The sequence below is a fragment of the Bubalus bubalis genome, chromosome 2 (genome assembly GCF_019923935.1).
Source record: "Bubalus bubalis isolate 160015118507 breed Murrah chromosome 2, NDDB_SH_1, whole genome shotgun sequence".
Classification (NCBI taxonomy): domain Eukaryota; kingdom Metazoa; phylum Chordata; class Mammalia; order Artiodactyla; family Bovidae; genus Bubalus; species Bubalus bubalis.
The window spans coordinates 167,596,871-167,618,943 of NC_059158.1; the positions used below are offsets into that span (position 1 = coordinate 167,596,871).

Consider the following 22,073-nt stretch of genomic DNA (forward strand, 5'->3'; position numbering starts at 1 on the left):
TTATTGGAAGCCTCAGAAGTTTGGGGGTTATTTGCAGATGCCCCCAAGGTAACTGGTTCTTTCTGATCCAAAGTGAGCTTTTATTCAGACAGTAACATGGAAGGGATTTCAGAGGACAAACATTGCAGAGAACCAGCTAGAAGGCTACCATAGTTCACAGATGATAAGTCCAGGCCCTGGGAAGGGCCATGATCTTAGAAAAGCAGAGAAAGAGTTTGGAGATGTAATGGCAAGAACTGATATGAATTGAAAATAATTCTGAGACTGTGACGAGCCTCCTGATGAAAGTGAAAGAGGAGAGTGAAAAAGTTGGCTTAAAACTCAACATTCAGAAAACTAAGATCATGGCATCCAGTCCCATCACTTCATGGCAAGTAGAGGGGAACAATGGAAACAGTGACAGACTTAATTTTCTTGGGCTCCAAAATGACTTCAGATGATGACTACAGCCATGAAATTAAAAGATGTTTACTCCTTAGAAGAAAAGTTATGACCAACCTAGACATCATATTAAAAAACAGAGACATTACTTTGCCAACAAAGGTCTGTTTAGTCAAAGCTATGGTTTTTCCAGTATGTATGGATGTGAGAGTAGGACTATAAAGAAAGCTGAGCACTGAAGAATTGATGCTTTTGAACTGCGGTGCTGGAGAAGACTTTTGAGAGTCACTTGGACTGCAAGGAGATCAAACCAATCAATCCTAAGGGAAATCAGTCCTGAATATTCATTGGAAGGACTAATGCTGAAACTGAAACTCCAATACTTTGGCCACCTGATGCGAAGAATTGACTCACTGGAAAAGACCCTGATGCTGGGAAAGATTGAAGGCAGGCGGAGAAGGGGATGATAGAGGATGAGATGGTTGGATGGCATCACTGACTCTATGGACATGAGTTTGAGTAAGCTCAGGAGTTGGCAATGGACAGGGAAGCCTGGGGTCCACAGGGTCGCAAAGAGTCAAACACAACTGAGTGACTGAACTGAACTGAATTGAGACTGTGAAAGAACCTGTGTCTAATTGTTTTCGAGTGTTTAAAACAGAAGGTTCTTGAAAGAAGAGAGATACTAAGTGCTGAGGTGAAGTTTGAAAATAATTAATTTAAAATGTAATTAATATTAAATTTAATCCTTCAAAAAGATTGAAGAAGGAGCTACTGGCAGTCTGGCAAAATACATCACGTCAAAAGCCTAGGCACATTCCTATCCAGAGAAGGATATAGAAAGATCATAAACTTTGGAAGAAATCAGACCTGGGTGTGAATCCTGAGTGAATTTTTCAAGTCATCCAGTTTCATTCATTCAGCAAATAGTAAACAACTTCATTCATGCACTGACTAACTTCATTCATTCAATAACATTAAAGAACACCAAAAAGGCCACTGTCCTACTGGAGCTGAACTCCAAAAATAGGGAAGCAAACACTACACATTTAAGCCCTGTGCAGAAAACAGACCTGATATTGTGACCATGAAAAGGGGGCAAAAACAATAATACAGGCCTTGTCAAAGGTCATTACCATTTCACTTTGTTCAAAACTCTCATCTGGCACCAAGTCAAAAGCAGAGATTTCTGTGTCCTTTGTACTTACAAAAAGGACTGCCCTCACTTTCCTTTTGTTTTATACATTTCAAGAGCCAGCTGGGAAACTCTCGACTCTGAGACCATTTTTCAAAAAATCAAAAATTCTGGTTAATTAACACCATATAGTGAGCATACCCTGAATGTTCACTGGAAGGGCTGACGCTGACTGCTGAATTAGGTTCCCACAGTTGTTTAAGGTGGGCACACTGATGATGCCGATTTACAGAAGAAAAGACCCTAAGCCACGCTAGTAAGTGTGGAAAAGATGCAAAATCTATCCTGTACTGCAGAGACCACACTTAACAACTCCTGCCTCCCAACCCTGTTTACATCACAAGTTTCTTTCCTGCTCTTTTGTAGCATTAGAAGTGACTCGCAGTTGACTGTTGCCACCCCTTCTAAAGTCAATAAAGCCTAGTCTGGATTTCAGTCAAAATGACATCTTTTCAGGAAAAGGCAATTGAAATCCAAATTAAGAAAGCTTCTGGGCTTCAACATAAGGAAGGAGCATTTAACTCCAGCATTGAGAGTTTTTATTTTTTCCAGGAAGTAATGTCAGTTCATGCAAGACTGTCACAGGCCTCTAAGTATTCTTTGACCCTTATTTTATCAACAGAGCACCTTATATCTCATCTAGTAAGGATGGCAGGAGAAAGTTTCATAAGAAATCTTCTTATCAATGTGGAGAAGCTATAGCAACATCGTGGGAAACTCCAGAGAGCTTAAATAAAGATACTTCAACATCTAGGGACTTCCCAGGTGGTGCTAGAGGTAAAGAACCCACCTGCCAATGCAGGAGACCAAAGAGACTTGGGTTCGGTCGATCCCTGATTGGGAAGATCCCCTGGAGGAAAGCACGACAGCCCACTCCAGTATTCTTGCCTGGAGAATCCCATTCTCAGAGGAGACTGGCAGGCCATGGGGTTGCAAAGAGTCAGACCCAGCTGAAGCAACTTAGCACGCAGGCACCTGAGTATACAGACTCCCATTGCTGGGGAGTCCGGTGTAATTGGCTTGGGATGTTTTAGGATTTTTAGAGGCTCCATAAGAGATACTAATATACAGCCAGAATTGACATTTGGTGGCGTAAAAAGAACAGAGGGGAATTTATAATTATTCCCTCTACAACCATAAAGGGGAGTGTGCACCTTCATTCATTCACTGTCAGGGTTTCACCTACCTACAGAGGTACAGAGGTCTAATATACCATGACCCCATTCTAATTGCAAACAAGTGGTTCTCCACCATCAGCCATCAAACCACACATTTCACACGTGGTATCTGATGACCAGCTACTGCAGACATCAGCAACCCTGATCCTGAGTAAAGGTTCTTAACCTGGAGATGGAATTCAGATGGTCTGTGAACCGTGGATGGGAATCAATACTCCATCTGTCTTTTCACTAAACTTTCTTGGAAGACCAGCGGTTTCTTCAGTTATGAACACAGCTAACAAACCACAACAGTATCGGCAGTTCCTGAGACTGTACCCACTGGTATCTTTATGTCACGTTTCAGTTTTGCAGTCATCACTACTTGGAGATTACGGTTGTTTAACAGATCTGCTGTTAGATCGAAATATTCGGTGCAATAATCATGATGCATGTATGTTACTAGATCATGACTTTACTACTTTGATAATTTGTTCCAGTAAAACGGATTCTGAGAATGGCAATACTGTAAGAAGGATCTGAATGCTTCGCCAGAGCCCATGTGGTCAGTGGCACAAGAAAAGGGCACGAGCCCTGCTCTGCGGACGGTGCCCAGCACGTCCGCCTCCAAGGCCACCTCAGAGAAGGAGAAGCGCCCTCTCAGGCCGGAGGCACCCAGACAAAGCTGGCGCGCGGCCTCCCGTGCACTTCCGCAGATAAGATTTAACGTGAAAAGCCAGTTCAACGCGGCGGAGAATCGGCTGGATGAACTTTCCCTTTCCCCTCAGCTGCCTCCTGCTCTTGGCATTTCGGAGTGCCCAGACCGCCAGGCTGGTAACTTGAGCCTCCAAATTAATCAAAACACAACAGCACCCAGTTCAAGCCCAGGCAGACAAGACTGGAGCCAGACAAGCTCTCCTCCCGTGACCCCCGGGCCCAATTCCCCAGCCCCGCCCGCCGATGCGCCCCACCCCGGGGTGCAGCGCACGCTTCCTCCGCCGCCCGCGCCCCCAGCCGGTGGCCCGGGTCGCCCAGACCCAGTAGTGGTCTTCTTACCTCCTGGAGACACCCGCAGCCCAGAGGAGCTGCCGCGGCGCCCGCCCGCGCAGCGCGCACCTCCCGCCGCGCCCAATTCCACGCGTCACTCGGCTACCCGTTCACAGCGCTCTCGCCGCCGCTGCGTCAGGCAGCTGCCCGATGGAGGCGTGTGGAGAAGGGGAAAGTGGCCAGACGGCACCGCCCGGAAGCCCGGAGCCAGCGGGTCCACCCGAGTGCCCACCCCGGCGCGCCTCCCGCTTAATCTGAGGCAGGGCCGCTGGCCACTCCCTCCACCCTGTTCGGCCACCTCCCCATCGCACACCCCCCCAGTTCCCCACCTCCGACTCGCCACCTCTTACCCCGACTCGCACCCCTTTGCCGCGCCGCGACTCCTGAACCTCGGGCGCATCACCTCCTGCACCCCTTACCCTGGCCCCGCGGCCACCTGCCCCGCAGGCGCGCAGCCTTTTCTCGCCTCCCGCGCGCGCTGCCCGGGGCTGAGGGACGTCGCCTGGAGAGTTGGAGGGGAGGGCGGGGGGACGAGGGCGGGACCTGAGCCACTTCTTCCCTCCCTGGAAGCCTCAGTGGGGAGGCTGAGCCCTACAAAACCCGCCCCGGGCGGGCTGGCCAGGCGAGCTTCACCGCCGGGCTCCCAAAGCGCGCCGCGCCGGGGACGCGGGGGCCCGAGAGCCTGCGGGTCCCTGGACCACGCCGTGGCTCTGAGCGGTCGCCCACCATGCGCCCGAGGACCGCGCCGAGACCACCGGCGCTGCTGTTGACGCTCTTGCTGGTGCTCCTGGTGGCGGCGCCCACAGAGGGCAAGGTGAGTACCCGGGGGAGGGGCGGGGGGCGCCGCTTCCCCTGGCAGCCTGCCCGGTCCGCGGGGAGCGCTGGCCTTGACACCTCTGCTGGTAGGTGCAGTGACAGTGGGCTCCAGGCAGACCCCTTGTTGGAGCAAGCGAGGATGCCCCGGGACAGGTGGAATACGCGGGGTTGGAGGAAGAGGCGAGGGGGGGAGAGGCTTGTTTCTGGCTCCCTAGAGATCAGGGGTGGGAGCTAGCCCTCCAGAGGGAGGGAGAGAGGGAGGCAGGTAGATAGATGGATGAATAGATGGATAGAAATGCAGGCAGATAGAGAGAGAGAGATGTGGGCGGATAGATTATCGCCAGGGATGAACGCTTAAGAGCACCGGATGTAGAGACACGCGAGGTCACCCTGGTGAATTAGAGCAGGCAGCATGGCCTGGCAGAGAGGACAGAGGGCTGGAGTTCCAGCCCTGCCACTTCGTAGATGTCATCTCACACCGAACTCTGACCCCTCCTGTTCCTCCTTATCCATACTTGCCCTCCGGGGTTCCATCAGTTTTGTTGAGAAAAGCAAATGCATCACTGAAAAGTTAGTACAGAACTCATGTTAGGATAAATCAAGCAATCTGTCTCCGTGATTTCTGTTCGAAATGTGAGAGATCCTGGATTCATTTAAATCCCCTTGCATATTTCTTGTTATCTGAGAAGATACATTTTTTTGTCCTCAAAACTGTTAGGACTCCTGGAGTAGACTTACTCGATTTTAACTGGTGTAAGTGCAATTTAACTTTTCAGATGCTTTCTGTGACTTCTATTTTTGTAAGTTTTAAGAACTTAATTTGGGATGACAGTGCAGTATAAATTTCATTTCCCAGGATGATCAGATTTTTTTTTTTTTTTACAAATATCATGGTTAAGATTGTGATTGGAAATTAATCATCACATAAGTATGTGTTACATGAAAAGATTCTTCCAACCTACAGCCACAAGTAATCCAAGCATTTTCTTTTCAAATTAAACTTTATGACATTGCAGGTGAAGCTAAAACCCTCTTTATCATCTCCATACCTTCCCCCACCCCTGTCTAAAGAAGGGTATCCACTCTCACCACTTTGGGTTTCTTTTCAGATATTTTTCTGTGCATGCGCATATGCATGTATAGACCCACAAACAATATGTCTTGTATGTATTTTAAACATAACTGGTACCATATACCTATCCTGTATATATACTTTTGCCTTCTACAGGTCTATCTACGCCAGTATTTAAGACAGATCTACCTCTTTTTCTTTTTGCATTGTTGCAGTTTTCCACAGTGTGAATATGCCAAGTTTAACTGAGCCATTTCCCTATCAATGAACATTTAGGCTCTTTAGTGTTTTATACTCTAAAGGATATTGTAATCCATGTAATCTCTTCATGAAGTTGGTTCTAATAAAAATGTGCTTTACCTAGACTAAGGATGACCAACCCAGGTAGCTCAGTACTTCTGAAGATGATGGATAGAATTCAATCTAAGTCAGTATAGAATGTCTGCCAGCATTAATCCAGAAACAAATACAAGTGAAAAAAAAAAATAGCTGAAGTATCTGTATGTGTGTATGAGAAGGGCTGGGTTTGCACATTCTTCTAGAGTCCAAAGAAGAGGGGAGATTAGGGACAGGTGGAGAAAGAGGGGAAATATTACCGAGTAAAAACCAGCCTGAAAAAAGGATGCTCTGTGATCCTACTGTCTCTACTTATACCAATTTTCAATTATACTGTCATATTCCTTTATTGTTTTTTACATAAGAAATTTTCTGTCTTACTTTTGGCCAAATCTTGGAGGCTACCTGCTGATGTTACAATGAATCCATTCGTATTATTTTTATCATGATTTGAAGTGAGCCTCTGTTAAAACTTTGCTGAGTTACACAGTGTCATTAGAAAGCATGAAATGTGCCCTCGTCACATAGAAAAAAAGAAATCACAGCAAATTAACTGATAACTGGTTTGCATGGTGCCAGCATGGCTCCCTCCCAAGGGTAACTCTGATGTTGGGCGAGGCTCTTGACCTCTCTGAGCCTCACTCTTTTTCATCTATAACATGAGGGAGTTTAAACCCTTTGTGAGGTCAGCAGGTGAGGTTTAACTGAGTGAGGCTTTGCGGGGAGTGGAGGCACTCTTTAGGGCCAACTAAATCTTGGCATTCTAGAATTCAGAATTAGCAATACCAGAATCCACCTTTTTCAGAAAAGAAGCTGGGAATCTAGTTTCCGTCAGAAATCTCTTAAATTCTAAATATTAGCAAAGAAATTAAAACTTTACAGAAGAAACAAACTGTAAGTTAAGAGCCAGGTATAGTCATTGGTCCATCCTATTTATCATCTTTGTGCTACGTAGTTACGGACATATTTTGCTCTAAATTCCTGTGATTTCATGTTCGCATTTCTCAAAACAAAGAAATAGCACTGTTCACCCTCTATTCGGAGTTCAGGCAGGGTGGAACTGTCCACCCACACAATTTGTTCTGAAGAACCCTGAGTAAAATCCTGCTGCTGCATTGCTGAAGGCATCCAGTTCCAGGCCTGACTATTCAGTACATGCCCAGTTTTTATAGCTGTTCCCACTCTGCCCCTGCCACCGGCAGCAGGTCTGGGAGAAGCGCAGAGAAAGCGCCTTCTCTGATTATCTGGGGAAGGTGAGATTCATGGTTTGAGATATCGTACTTTATCCTTCCTCTCTTTGCCTTAAAATTCCAGACAGGGCAGGAATATGGCCAGCAAATATCAGGAGCCGAATAACAGCTGTGTTTAGGGAGGGTGCTTCTCAATTGATTTGGTTTTTAAATCTAAAAACAAAAATTAAGTTGAATTAAGAAATGTTTCAAACAAAAAGTCATGTAACAGACTCCAGTTTATCTGTCTCTGAGATTAAGCAAGTATTAAGTTTGGACCTGTTTGTTCTCACATCTCTCCCTTCAGGAAAATAATAAGTAAATACAAAAAGCCCTACATTCATTTTTTGCCTCCTCTTCCACGCATGGTTTTATATTTATGCACCATGGATGCGTGTGTGTGTGTGTGTCAGTCACCATAAAAAATAAATGCTATTGTTGTACGGTCCTTCAAGTGTAATAAATGATTTCACATGATACATACCTATTGGAGCTTGCTTGTGTCAGTTAGCAGGATGTTTCTGGATTTCATCCACGTTGAAACATAGAGATGTGATTTGTTTACATGCATATAAATGTAATAGCTGCCGCATAGTATCCAGTTACATAAATAAAATACAATTTATTTTTCCATCTGCCCAAACAGTAAGTTTGTTTCTTTGCTCTCATCTTACAGAATTGAAATTTACAGCTTTGTATATGTACCATTGTGACAACAAGATGGTGAATTGCTAGGGGGAATTCAAAGAGGGTTATCAGAGAAAACATATTTTAAATTGTGTTAGGGATTGTCAAATCGACTCCTACAACTTGCCAGAATACCTGTCTTCCTATATCCTCAGCAAAACTTGATGTACTGAGATGTTAATGGATGTGAAATCGGATGTTGTTTTGACTAGTGAGTTTAGGAACCTTAGCATTTTTTGATTGACAGTCTATAATTCTCTCTGAGTGAATTGCATAAATAGGTCTTTGCCTATTTATCTTTTGTGACCTTTGCCTTTTTGTTACTAATTAATTAGAAGTTGTTTATATTTGGATGCTGAATTAATTCTGCTATTTAAATGTGCAGAAAATATTTCATTCCAGGTTTTGGCTTACCTTTTCATTTAGTTATTGGTGCCTTAACATATAATTTTTCTTTTCACTATAATCTCAAACTTATCCATGTTTTCCTTGATTTCATTGATTTTGTGTTTTGCATCTTGTTGAGATCTTTTCCTTCCCTGGGATTATAAAAATGTTCTCCTATGTTAAAAAAATTATAGTTTAATTCTTTTGCATTTAAGACTCAATCTTTGAATTGTTTTCTACTTCTGGGATTATAATCTTATCTTTCTCCATATAGAAAAAGAATTGTCCCAACATTATTTATTAAAAAGTTCATCCTTTTCCTCACTGTTTTGCTATGTTACATCTGCAAACATGTGTACCAAGCACTCATTAATATTTGATCTGTTTGAATTCTTACATGGGTCTGTTTATTCAGGGCTTTAATTTCTCACAATGTTTTAGAGTTTTCTGGGTTTTTCTAATTTCTAAGTATTTGACATTCTTAGTGTTATTATAAATAATATATTCTTTTAAAAATGTATAGTCTAATTAATATAAATTTATTTAAAAAGTAGTTGAATTTTATATTTGGACTTTGATCAAGCAACTTTGAATAGTCCAAATGCATTTAAGGCTAAAAAGCTTCCCCTAAACACTTTCAGCTGCATCATACAAGTTTTGATAAAAAACTACTTTAATATCATTAAGTTCAAAATCTTTTCCAATTTTTTCTTTGTCTTATGGGTTATTTAAATGTTTACTTCTTAATTTTGAAACATAGGAAAATTTTCTAGTTTTTTTATTGAATTGTGGTAGAGATGATATTCTGACTTCAATTTTTTCTGTATTTCTTGTCACTAGATCAAGATTTTTTATTGTGTTATTGAAATTGTGACATGTGTGCATACGTGGGATTTTTTTTTGTATATCCTGTATTTAACCTGAGATTATCTATTTTCCATTATCTTGAACATTCTCAGATTTTTTTAATGTTTTTAATTAATTTTTTTTTTTACTTTTTGTTTTGTTTTTGGGTACAGTCGATTAATATTGCGATAGTTTCAGGTGAACGGCAAAGGAACTCAGCCATACATACACTTGTATCCATTCCCCCCCCAAGCTCCCCTCTCATCCAGGCTGCCATCTAACACTGAGCAGAGTTCCCTGTGCTGCACAGTAGGTGCTTGTTGGGTATCCATTTCAATATAGCAGTGTGTGCATGTCCATTCCAAACGCCCGAACTGTTCCTTCCCCTTGGCAACTGTAAGTTCGTTCTCTGAGTCTGTGAATCTCTTCTGTTCTGTAAGTTCATTTGTATGATATCTTTTTGGATTCCACATATAAGGGATGCCATACGATATTTCTCCTCTGTCAGACGTTTATTTTTTATATTTCTCCTCCCCACTCTCTACTCTTGGCATTTTCAGGAGCCAAGCTCAGGCTTCTCATTTTTCCTCCAGTTCTCCTGACTTCTTATGTTAGATATCTTTCCTGTGCAACTGAGCTTCTCCTGGCGCTTCCTGCCTGAGAGGCCAGTTTGGCCATGGGCTTCACACAGGCACGGCCTCATGTGCCTTGAGACTCCCCCGTGGCTTCCTGTTGCACCGCAAAAGTGCAGGCCGTTAACACCTGTGAGGCAAGCTCTGACCAGTGGAAGGTGGGAACCATTGGATAAACTATTCTCTTTTCCCCACAGAAGAAGGGTCTTGAACTGCAGAGGTTCTCACAGACTCTCCAGGAGACCCCCTCATCAGTTGTACCAGACGAAATTGTAACATACTGAGCTTTTCTTTTTTTCTGGAAGAAAGATATTTATCATTTATAACAGATATTTATAATTTAAACTACATGATTGTATACACTACAAATGAAGGCTAACTCAGGTTCTTTCCTAGTAACAAGCTTCCAGAAACCTCGACAATATCTTCAGTATAAACCCATGCAGGTAGAATATTGATCAGAAAACCCTAAGCTGGATGTCACTTCCGGGTTTAAATGAAACCTGGATAATTCTCATCAGATCAGATCAGATCAGTCACTCAGTTGTGTCCGACTCTTTGCGACCCCATGAATAGCAGCACGCCAGGCCTCCCTATCCATCACCAACTCCCGGAGTTCACCCAGACTCACGTCCATCGAGTCAGTGATGCCATCCAGCCATCTCATCCTCTGTCGTTCCCTTCTCCTCTTGCCCCCAATCCCTCCCAGCATCAGAGTCTTTTCCAATGAGTCAACTCTTCGCATGAGGTGGTCAAAGTACTGGAGTTTCAGCTTTAGCATCACTCCTTCCAAAGAAATCCCAGGGCTGGATCTCCTTCAGAATGGACTGGTTGGATCTCCTTGCAGTCCAAGGGACTCTCAAGAGTCTTCTCCAACACCACAGTTCAAAAGCATCAATTTTTCGGCGCTCAGCCTTCTTCACAGTCCAACTCTCACATCCATACATGACCACAGGAAAAACTATAGCCTTGACTAGACGAACCTTTGTTGGCAAAGTAATGTCTCTGCTTTTGAATATGCTATCTAGGTTGGTCATAACTTTCCTTCCAAGGAGTAAGCGTCTTTTAATTTCATGGCTGCAGTCACCATCTGTAGTGATTTTGGAGCCCAGAAAAATAAAGTCTGACACTGTTTCCACTGTTTCCCCATCTATTTCCCATGAAGTGATGGGACTGGATGCCATGATCTTCGTTTTCTGAATGTTGAGCTTTAAGCCAACTTTTTCACTCTCCACTTTCACTTTCATCAAGAGGCTTTTGAGTTCCTCTTCACTTTCTGCCATAAGGGTGGTGTCATCTGCATATCTGAGGTTATTGATATTTCTCCCAGCAATCTTGATAGGCCCCAGTAAAACTACTAGGAAAACCTAAGGCTTCTTGATAATAACTTTTACTCACTTTCAGTCTTCACTTTCGTGCATTGGAGAAGGAAATGGCAACCCACTCCAGTGTTCTTGCCTGGAGAATCCCAGGGACGGGGGAGCCTGGGAATCCTGTCTATGGGATCGCACAGAGTCGCACACGACCGAAGCGACTCAGCAGCAGCAGCAAAGGAGAGTGAACCCAAGAAATCACAGTAGCTGCCTTTCTTATGGGCTTCCCAGGCGGTGCTAGTGGTCAAGAACTGCTTGCCAATGAGGAGGCATAAGAGATGTGGGTTTGATTCTTGGGTTGGAAAGATCCCCTGGAGGAGAGAATGGCAACCCACTGCAGTATTCTTGCCTGGAGAATTCCATGGACAGAGGAGCCCGGTGGGTCATGACCCACCTCAGTTCAAGTCCCTATACACAGTGACTGTGACCTTGAAGAATGTGTCCCTGTTGCATTTCCATATCCCTCATCACTGAAAGTTGTCAACAACTTAAATGCTCAAGACAGTCTCTCTGGTGTCCATCACGGGCTCAGTAACTGTTCACTCTCATTATTACTGTCATCACGATCATTACTATTGCTAACATACTGGACTTCTGTTTCCCAACCTGCTGTATCTTATGACGTGCTCCCATCCATCTTTCAATGTTGAATTCTCTCTGCTACTGTTTGTAATGTCCAGGAGATTTTCAATCTACTGTAATTTTCCATAATGAAAAAGAACTCGGAACTATTCAACAAGGGTTATAACCCCAAACGTATTAATCCCAGTTTTTTAAAACTTTCTGCCTTAGTTTCATCATCTTAAAATGAAAGTAAGAGATCTACCTCAGGATTGTATGAGGATTAAATGATTTAACACATACAACACACACTCTACCATGCCTGTCACATAGTAATCATCCAGTAAATGTGAAATGTGATTATTTTTATTCCCTAAATGTGACTTTCAATGACTATTCTTATTTCTAGACGTTCTTTTGGACTCTAAGTCTGTCTAGGGTTTTCTGATTTGTTGGGGTTATTTTTCGGTCTTTTTTGTAGGGATTTTTTCCTCCTTTTTATACCTTTAGTCATTTTGCACTTATTTGTATTATCTTTCTGATTCTTTTTGTATGATTTCAAGATTTGGGAGTGTGTCTTATTTCTTCAGTCTGTTGACTGACTCTCACTCATGGGGAGACTCTGAAAATGAGAGATTTGGGGGAAATAAGCCTCCTCTGTCATCACAGCTTGCGCCCTCACCCACTCATTGCTCCCACACTGGAGCTGTCCTGCCTTGGGAGAAAAAAAAGAGCAAAGTAGTTCTAAGGCTCCCAGGGGGATTTTCCCCACTTAGACAGACTTATGCAATAACAGTAATGGTTTGGGGGGAGGGGGATGGGCACCCAAGCACGTTTCCGTTCCTGTCCTCAAGGTCACCCTCCTCAAGACCTCTCCTACTGCCCACTTCCTCCAAACATGCTATTCTTACATTTTTTAAAGTGTTTTTAAAATTTATTTATTTTTAATTAGAGGATAATTGCTTTACAGTGCATTGGTTTCTGCCATACATCAACATGAATCGGTCATAGATATACATATATGTATCCCTCTTGAACCTCCCTGGAGAAGGCACTGGCATCCCACTCCAGTACTCTTGCCTGGAAAATCCCATGGACGGAGGAGCCTGGTGGGCTGCAGTCCATGGGGTCACTGAGAGTCGGACACAACTGAGCGACTTCACTTTCACTTTCCACTTTCATGCACTGGAGGAGGAAATGGCAACCCACTCCAGTATTCTTGCCTGGAGAATCCCAGGGATGGGGGAGCCTGATGGGCTGCTGTCTACGGGGTTGCACAGAGTCGGACATGGCAGCAGCTTGAACCTCCCTCCCACTTAACCACCCCTATCCCACCCCTCTTTGTTGTCCCAGAGCACCAGGTTGAGCTCCGGCCTAGACTTAGATTTGATGACCGGGGCAAGGTCAAGGCCACACAGCAAAGCCACCAGCTTTGTCTCTCTGAACAGACTAAGGGTCTTGCTCCTTGAGTGTTTCTGTGGGGTTACAGTCCTTGGTTGGTTTCCAAACATGGTCTAGGGAAATAGTCTGAATTAAATGCAATTTGTCATTGTATTTCCCTTATCATTGTTACCGTGTTACCCAGAACACAGTAATAACTGCCCGGTGTTACCTGTACCTAAGGTTAACTTTGTTAAATACTGCAATTGATTAAGACCCCCAAACCTATATGTGTTTGCGTCTGACAGCTGGGCTGTCTGGTCTACACACATCCTGTGGTCCTTCATCCTTGTGCAGTTAACCACACACATGTTTGACCTTCAGTCAAAAAGCAGCCATCCATCGCTTCTCAGCCTTTTGGCTAAGATCAAGTGTAAAAAGCAGCCATCCACAGTCATAGATTTTTCAAGATCAGTAAAAAAAACTTTGTTCTACAAAGTTTATATCCACCTCAGCCTAAACTTTGTAATCATAACAGCTTTTCACCATAGGTCATTTATTTCACCTCTGTTTTCAGTTTAAGAAAATAAGGAAACCAAAATTATATCAACTTCTTAACAGGATAGACAAGTTCCATATTAGCCCTACTACCATGGCCTGGGGCTTAACCTCTCTGAGTTGCCTCATCTCTAACAATCTGATAAAAAGCATCTTACTCCAAGTTCTACATCATCACACAAGATCTAATCACTGGCTCTTGTCTTCTCTAAACACCCACCCATGCGTGTTCTCATTTCTCCTGGGGTTCTTCCGGTAACCCTCAATTAAGACTTCTGGCTTCAAGTATGTTTCCTTAGCCAAAATTGAATTAAATTATATCAGCTTTATATGTAATATAAGCTTTTTTCACTTTCATTGCTTTTGTAAGTTGGATAAATAAATGTCTATGTTCATGACATCCTAGGAGTGGAGCCATAACTAGGAGTCATATATATAATTTAAAATTTTCCAGTAGCTACATTAAAAAAGAAACAGATGAAATTTATTTTGATCTATTTTATTTATTCAATTATATCCATAACAGTATCATCACAACATGTAATCACTATTATAAACATTGAGAAATATGTATCTTCTTTTTGTATTAAGTTTTCAAAATCTGCTGTCTGTTTTGCCTTCTAGAACCTTCCAGTTCAACTAACTACATTTCAGGTGTCTATAGCCATGTGTGGCCATCATTCTAGATAGCAGAAATCTAGGTAAATTACATCCAGATATGAGAAGGGGTTACAGTCCATAAGCGTTTATCTCTGGATAGAACACATTTGCTTTGATTATTTGCCATAAGAAATAAACATGTGGTCAAATAATAAACATCAATTAAAGGCAGTAAGTCAGTATGGGTTGTGCCTAAATACCCATGGAAATTTTTTCTCCAGAAAAGTAAGATAGTTGGCCTTAGCTACAATGTTTAAAACTATGCAGATTACCATTTGTACAAGTTTAATTATATTGCAATTATATTGCTCCATTATCAAAATATGAGTAAGTTATACACACAAAAATAATTGAAAACACATCACAGAAACAGCAAACACTTGGCAAAAGAAATGGAGAAAATTATGAATGTGTTGAAAACCAACATGTTATACCTTACCTTTCATCTTAAACTATAGACTGCGTGCTCAGTCCTATCTGACTCTTTGCAACCCCAATAAAATGTAGCCCACCAGATTCCTCTGTCCATGAGGTTATCAAGGCAAGAATACTGGAGTGGTTTGCCATTTCCTCCTCCAGGAGATCCTTCTGACCCAGGGACTGAACCCATGTCTCCTGCATTTGCATTGGCAGGCAAGTTCTTGACCACTGACCTACCTGGGAAGGCAAACTATAGACTAAATTATCACTTATCACTAAAGTTCAGCCAAGTAACAAGGTTAGTATTAGCCTGAACAAGTTGCTTCCAAAAAGGTCTCTAGTTTTCTTACCTGAAAATGATGCTACTATCATTACTGCTCGATACAGTACTTGATACAAAGTAATACCCAGCTTTTATATTCTAGCCACAGTTATTTTATTATCTTTAATAAAAGCAGGAAAGAGAACAGGACAGAGACATGGGCACATGGCGAGCTGCTGGGGATAAACCAAACAGCCTGAATCCCTAACCATGATGGATCTGGGATTCTAGTGGAGCAGAAGAGAGAGACAGGAGCTCAGTAAACAAATGTGCAACTATGGATTTTGGTACCTGCTGGAAGAGAATGGGATGTGGTGATGGAGAAGAAGTTTTATCTTAGCCCACCTTTCTTAGAAAGCAGCATACAGGATAAGGCCTAAGAAACCAGCACGGAGATAGCCTTGGGAAGAACCGAGAAATATGGTCCAGGACTTCTAGACCATGGATGGAGGCAAGACACTTTCAATCTTTTGGCTCCTGAGTTGTCGAAGCATAAAACTAAGACCAACAGAACTTTTTTTTAAAAGGGAGGAGGGAAGAAAAGAGCTGAGTTTATTTAGTCACCACCAAGGGAACACATGCCCCTGAAGGAATATGCTGAGTGTTTTGTTAGAGGTGGGAGGAAGGATGGGGAACAGGGAGGCAGGGGACCCCAGAGAAGGACAACTCATGGTGGTCCTGCTAATAAGGATGGAAAGCTGCTCACTGAACAGGGTGGGATAAGTTCACAGGCCTGTATGTAGCTGATCATGGTATGATTTTAAGGTCTGCACTTAACAAATAAGTATTTTAACAAAAAAAGGTACGATGCTGTGTTTATGCTATTCACAAGATAGTTGTCACATTAGTAATGGATGAGTCACAAATTCACAGCGCAGCTTGGTAATGGGCCCACATATAAAGTGGTGTGATGAAAACCTTCTTTTGCTAACTGTCTCTTCTCAGCCTCAGAGGAATGGGTCTGGGTTTGCCCCATGTGGCTGTGAAGAGGTGAAGCTGAGCCAAAGAGATCTTGTCCCAGGTGATGTAGGCCCAGGCCAGGGAAGGCTCTAAACCAGGGAAGGATGAAATCCACTTAAGGACTGGAGACCTCCTCACTCCAAACCCAGTAGCACCAAGCTCTCTTGGGTGCAGGTCTGGGAGACAGAATGTCATGTCAGGCTCCACTCCAGGCCTCCCCAGCTGGAATCTGCAGTTAACGTATTCAAAGGATTCCTGGGTATATTATTGTCTGAGAACTGCATTGGCTTGATAAGGACACTGGAGGGTCCTTCAAACTGTGATTGGCCCTGGAGTATTTCAGAAGGACAGTAACATGATCCCAGTTTTAAAGATCCATGTGGCTGATCCCCAGGGAAGGTTGACTGCTCTCTCCCTGGGAACCCAGCCTATGTGAAGAAGTAACCACACAGGAATCAAGTCTTGCTGGTGCTTTCTCTTTGGATTCTGGTGTCTTGGAAATCAGAAAGAAAGGAAGGGAGGAGAACCAGTCTAGACCAGTAGAGCAGGTGTGCAGTCTGTCTTAATTGATTCAGTGAGGTTATTCTGATAATTATTTATGTACAAACAGAGGAAGGTTAAAAATCCAGTTCTTGAAAAAAAAAATCTAGTCCATGGTGTACTGCTCTGTACACACAAGATCAGACTATCAAAAAATATTTCCTTTGAAGGAAGTCCATAAAAGATGGGATATATGTACACGTATAGCTGATTCACTTTGCTGCATAGTAGATTCTAACACAGCATTGTAAAGGAACTATACTCCAATAAAAAAATTTTTAACAAGATACAACAAACTTTAAAAGAAAAATATCTCCATATATCTTGGTAGGGTATTATATATGTATGTGTGTATACATGTAAATATACACACAAATATATTTAAAGAATATTTTATAGTCTCAGAATTTTGATGTTGGTTGTTATAGGAAGATAATGGCCTCCAAAAGTATAATTTTCAGAACTATTTAAAAATGTAACCATATAAGAATCTTTTCTTTTTCTGACAGTAGTTTTTGGGTAAGTTAGGAATTTTCCATTTTTAATCTTTAAGACTGATGTTTGTTAATTAGATTGTCTCTCCGAATTGAATTCTTAGAGAAGTGATCCCAATGTTTAAAAATAAGTTCAAGTGTATTTAGAAACCTTGGGAGGTTTGTCATTATGTAGACAAAACAGTCAGGTCATTGGATTTATTTTCCCACCGAGATGTTTTGTTGTTGTATGAACTTTTCAAGCAAAGGTTCAACAAGTGGAAAGCTGAGAAATTTACAATATTATCCTTTTGAGTCAAATGACGAAGTATGTCTGAGCAGAAGCAACAAGGCTAATATTCATTTCATTGTTTAACCAGATGATAGGATAATTTTATGCTGTTTATTTATGTATGAAATCGGGAAGACTGAAGAGTTTACATGCTGGCTTTAAAAATAAAAGGTTGTATGTGTTGTACAAACTTTGTAAAATGTTTAAAAGTACAAAATGAATTATAAACATAAAAATTATCCATGATGATATTACCCATAGACAATTGCTGTTAACTTCTGGTCAGTTTCCTTCCCAACTTTTATTCTGCTTTTTTTCACCTAAGAATAGACTGAACAAAATTTTCTGAGTCATTAATTTTTCCAAATATTATTTTTAAATATCTACAGAATGCTTCATTAGAGGTGGTACTATAACTTATTTAACTAATGTCCTTCTACTGAATATTTTGGTTATTTCCAATTGTTTAGAAATACTACTACAATGGAACTCCTTGAAGATAAACATTCATTAAAATTACACTTTAAATTATTTTGTGTGTATATACTTTCTTATTAGATGTCTGACTTTGTGCTTTTCTGAGAGCTAGATGGCAAGGTGATATCATTCCTGATTTACAGGTGAGGGTCTGATCCAAGAGTTTTCACCAAGTTAGTGAGGAAGTGGATTTAGAACTGGGAGTTAGGGCTCTTCAATAGGGCTCTTTCCTTCCAGAAACATCACAGATAATGGAAAGAGTATCAGATGCCACTTCATCCATTATTTAGATAACTAAGTACTGTTTGAAATAAAATTGATTTTTAAATGCTTCAGTTATCAAAAATGAATAATTCCCAACACTGCTATCTTTTTACAACCACAACACTAATGAAATACCTTTATTTACTTATTTGTCTTGCCAATCTAGAAAGAATTTAACTAATTTCCATGTCGCTTCCCCTACTGGACTCCTTGAAGACAGATGTTATGTCTTACCTATCTTTGGATTCCAGCTCTTGACATCATATTTGGTGTTACTGATCCTCAATGAATGTTTGTAGAATTGAATGTACATTTTATTAAACACTACAACAAAAAGGTCCATAAAGAATTAAGAGGCTGAATACATACATTCATGCTGATGTATGGTGGAAACCAGCACAATATTGTAAAGCAATTATCCTCCAATTAAAAATAAATAAATTTTAAAAATAAAACAAGCCTGCCTATTTGAAAAAAAAAAAAAAAGAATGAACATATCTTTTAATCCTTTGGCATAAGAATAAAAATAAAACTCTTTTTCAGATGAAATATTTTTAAAGATTACACTCCATTTATAGATATTATAACATATTAGCTATATTCCCTTATAATAATATATCCTTGTGGCTTATTTATTTTATTTTATATATAGTAGTTTGTACTTCTCAATCTCCTCCCCCTAACATGCCCTTCTCTCCTGCCCTCTCCACACTGGTACCACTAGTTCATTCTCTATATCTGTGAATCTGTTTATTTTTAATTATATTCACTCTTTGTTTTATTTTTTAGATTCCAGACATAAGTCATAGCACACAGTACTTTATCTTTCTCTGTCTGACTTACTTCACTAAGCATAATACCCTCCAGGTCCATCCTTATTGTTGCTGCAAATGGCAAAATTGCATTCTTTTTTATGACTGAGTAGTATTCCATGGGGCTTCCCCAGTGGCTCAGGGGTAAAAAATCTATCTGCAATGCAGATTTGATCCATGGATGGGGATGATCCCCTGGAAAAGGGCATGGTAACCCACCAGGTTGCAAAGAGTCAGACATAACCGAAGTGACTTAGTGCATGCACACACACACACACACATACACACATGCGTGCAGTATTCCATTATGTGTATATATCACATCTTCATTCATCCCTTGATGGACATTTAGATTTTTTCCATATCTTGGTTGCTGTAAATAATGCTGCTGTGAACACTGGGATGCATATATCTTTTCAAATTAATGTTTTTATTTTCTTCAGCTATATACCCAGGAGTGAAATTACTGAGTCTTATGGTGAATCTATCAGGCTTCTCAGCTGACACTAGTGGTAAATAACGTGCCTGCCAATGCAGGAGACATAAGAGACTCAGGTTTGATCCCTGGGTTGGGAAGACCCCCTGGAGGTTGGCTGCCCACTCTAGTATTCTTGCCCGGTGAATCCCATGGACAGAGGAGCCTGGCAGGCTACAGTCCGTAGGGTTTCAGAGTCAGACACAACTGAAGCGCCTTAGCATGGATGCCCACATGGTAGTTCTATCAATATTTTTAGCTTTTTGAGGAGCCGCTATACTATTTTCCATAGTGGCTACTCCAATTTACATCCCACCAACAGTGTATAAGAGTTCCCTTTTCTCTACATCCCTACCAACATTTGCTATTTGTGGTTCAAATGAAATATTGAATTCTTCATTCATCAGTTCAGCTAATCAGAATTAGATAATGTGAAGATACAACCAGCATGGCCCATCCTCCATTTATGGAATATGCCACCAAGTGCAGGGTTTTGATAAGTATGCAGACAATAGCAATGAAATTATACATACTGTCACCAGGCAAATATGCAAAAGTGAAATCAGAGCGGAACTGAGAAAGAAGAGAGATTCGTAAATGTACGGAACATTGAACATGTAAGCTGTATATTAACCAAATACGTGATGGCAGTGGAACCAGAAAGTAGTAAGATTTCAGTGACTTAAAAACATAGCTTATCCTCAAAGTAGGGTACCAAAAAAAGAGGTGGAATGAGCGTAGTTATATAACCACGTGGAGTTACCAGGTGGTATTTTCACCTTCTTCAGCCTCTGCCTCAGCTGGAGCTCTTCAGCGTGTGGCAGCAATGTCCTCCAGGTTTATACACATGGACTGGATTCTCCTTCATTTGCTCTCTTAGGCAAAAGCAGATTCCACAGTCCCTTCCAAAAAGTGATAAAAACTTAAGAACAATACTGTATCTGAAGTCTCATGAGATAAGATTCCTGCTGATTGGAGGCCAGACTATGTGCCCCTGAAGATGCCAGCACTCTCTGATTGCTGCGGATAAGGCTGGAAAAAGCCAAGGGGTTGATTTATCCAGTACTGCATGGGCCTGGGGCTATGCCCACAGCACTAGTCAGAGTGTCTGCTCACTGAGACCTGCTCAGCCCTCTTGGAGATGAAGCATTCAGAGTGCATGTGACCAGAACAAGCAGCATCTCCAGACCCTAGGAGGGCAGTCTTGCAGGCAAGGACATCTGAGGCTCCCTGCCAGCCGAGAGGGGCCACGCTGAGCCGCAGTCAGAGCCCCGCACTCTGCCAGCACTGTTGTGACAGTCTGGGGCAAGTCACTTGGATTCTAAGATTCTTCATTTCCTCAATCAGAAAAATGTGGTCATAAAACCTCTCTCATATTTCCAGAAATAATACAGTTGAACACACTTTGCACACAGTTATCTTGCTACAAATGCCAAATAGTATTGAGACAGGAATGAGTTTCAATATCAAGAAAGCTGTAGTCCAAATACATTTCTTATACTCGTTTAATTCTCCTATTATTTTGTGACCTAGTATCTACTTCCTGGAATGTATTAAGGAGTGCCTTGTTTTCAAAACTATTATTCAGTGCATTCTTTGCTGCTGGTATTTTCTAATAACATAGTTTGGAAACCTCAGCAGAAATGGCATCCTCCCGTGGCACTGTCCCCGTCAAAAAATGAACAGTTTATTGACTTTATACTATCCCATGCAAATACTGATGCTAAAACTCAGCCAGTGATTTCATGGCTTTGATGGTGACTTTCCAAACACCGCAACTAAAGTACCTGTTAAGTACAGAGATAGTCCTGGGTAACATTTAATACTAATAATCTGTTCTTTCTAATCTTTAAGATATAGGCTCTTTGGCCTGTATTTAAAAGACAAGCCATGTAGCCAGCTTTGGCGCACTCCCTCCCTCAAATTCTGTTAATATGTAATCTGCTGCAACTGCTTAGAAAGTGTGAATTCATTTTGTGCCCATTCACAGATCATCTGAGGTGCAATGCATTGAGCTAAGGAAACTCTTGGAGTGCCTTCCAACAGAGGATTGATCCTTGAGGAGTTTCATGCTGAAGCTGCTAGAACTCATTATCAGACCTGGCAAAATATTTTTTCTGTGTTGATTTTTTTCCCCTAACAATAAAAGTAATATATGCCCCTTTGTGAACATTTGAGATATATAGATAAATATAAAGATTAAGCAAAAAATAAAAAAAAGTACTCCTAGTATAAGAACCTAGGGGTTGCTGCTGCTGCTGCTAAGTCGCTGCAGTCATGTCTGACTCTGTGCGGCCCCATAGACGGCAGCCCACCAGGCTCCCCCGTCACTGGGATTCTCCAGGCAAGAACACTGGAGTGGGTTGCCATTTCCTTCTCCAATGCATGAAAGTGAAAGTGAAGTCGCTGAGTCTTGTCCGACTCTTAGCGACCCCATGGACTGCAGCCCACCAGGCTCCTCCATCCATGGGATTTTCCAGGCAAGAGTACTGGAGTGGGGTGCCATTGCCTTCTCCGGAACCTAGGGGCAGCCGGTGTTAATAATTTGGTATATTTATATAAAAATAAGGCCATACATCATATGCATTTTGTATCCCACTTTTTTGATGTTGCATCACATTGTTAATATTTTCTCACATCATTAACCATCTTTAAAAATGAATGCATACATTTCTTGGTGTTTGTTGTTGTCATTTTTGTTCAGTCGCTAAGTTGTGTCCA

At 41.7% G+C, this 22,073-nt stretch overlaps 2 protein-coding genes across 12 annotated transcripts in view; one reads left to right on the top strand and one right to left on the bottom strand.

The window, feature by feature from the left end:
* The window catches only part of COL4A4 (collagen type IV alpha 4 chain), a 151,344-nt gene extending 147,006 nt beyond the window's left edge, over positions 1-4,338 (bottom strand). For 2 of the 10 annotated variants that reach the window (XM_044937900.2, XM_044937899.2), the window contains exon 1: positions 4,131-4,274. The gene's annotated coding sequence lies outside the window, so the exon portion shown is untranslated. Of the gene's footprint in view, positions 1-2,762; positions 2,891-3,789; positions 4,035-4,130 lie in introns of those variants that run through there. The other 8 variants (XM_044937896.2, XM_006047128.4, XM_006047131.4 and 5 more) reach the window with 8 other exon arrangements.
* A 25-nt stretch (positions 4,339-4,363) lies between these two features.
* Positions 4,364-22,073, top strand: part of COL4A3 (collagen type IV alpha 3 chain) — a 159,170-nt gene continuing 141,460 nt past the window's right edge. For both annotated transcript variants that reach the window (XM_006047125.4, XM_025262130.3), the window contains exon 1: positions 4,364-4,594. In XM_006047125.4, coding sequence (XP_006047187.3) covers positions 4,508-4,594 — 87 coding nt within the window. In that variant the 5' untranslated portion in view covers positions 4,364-4,507. The remainder of the gene's footprint in view (positions 4,595-22,073) is intronic.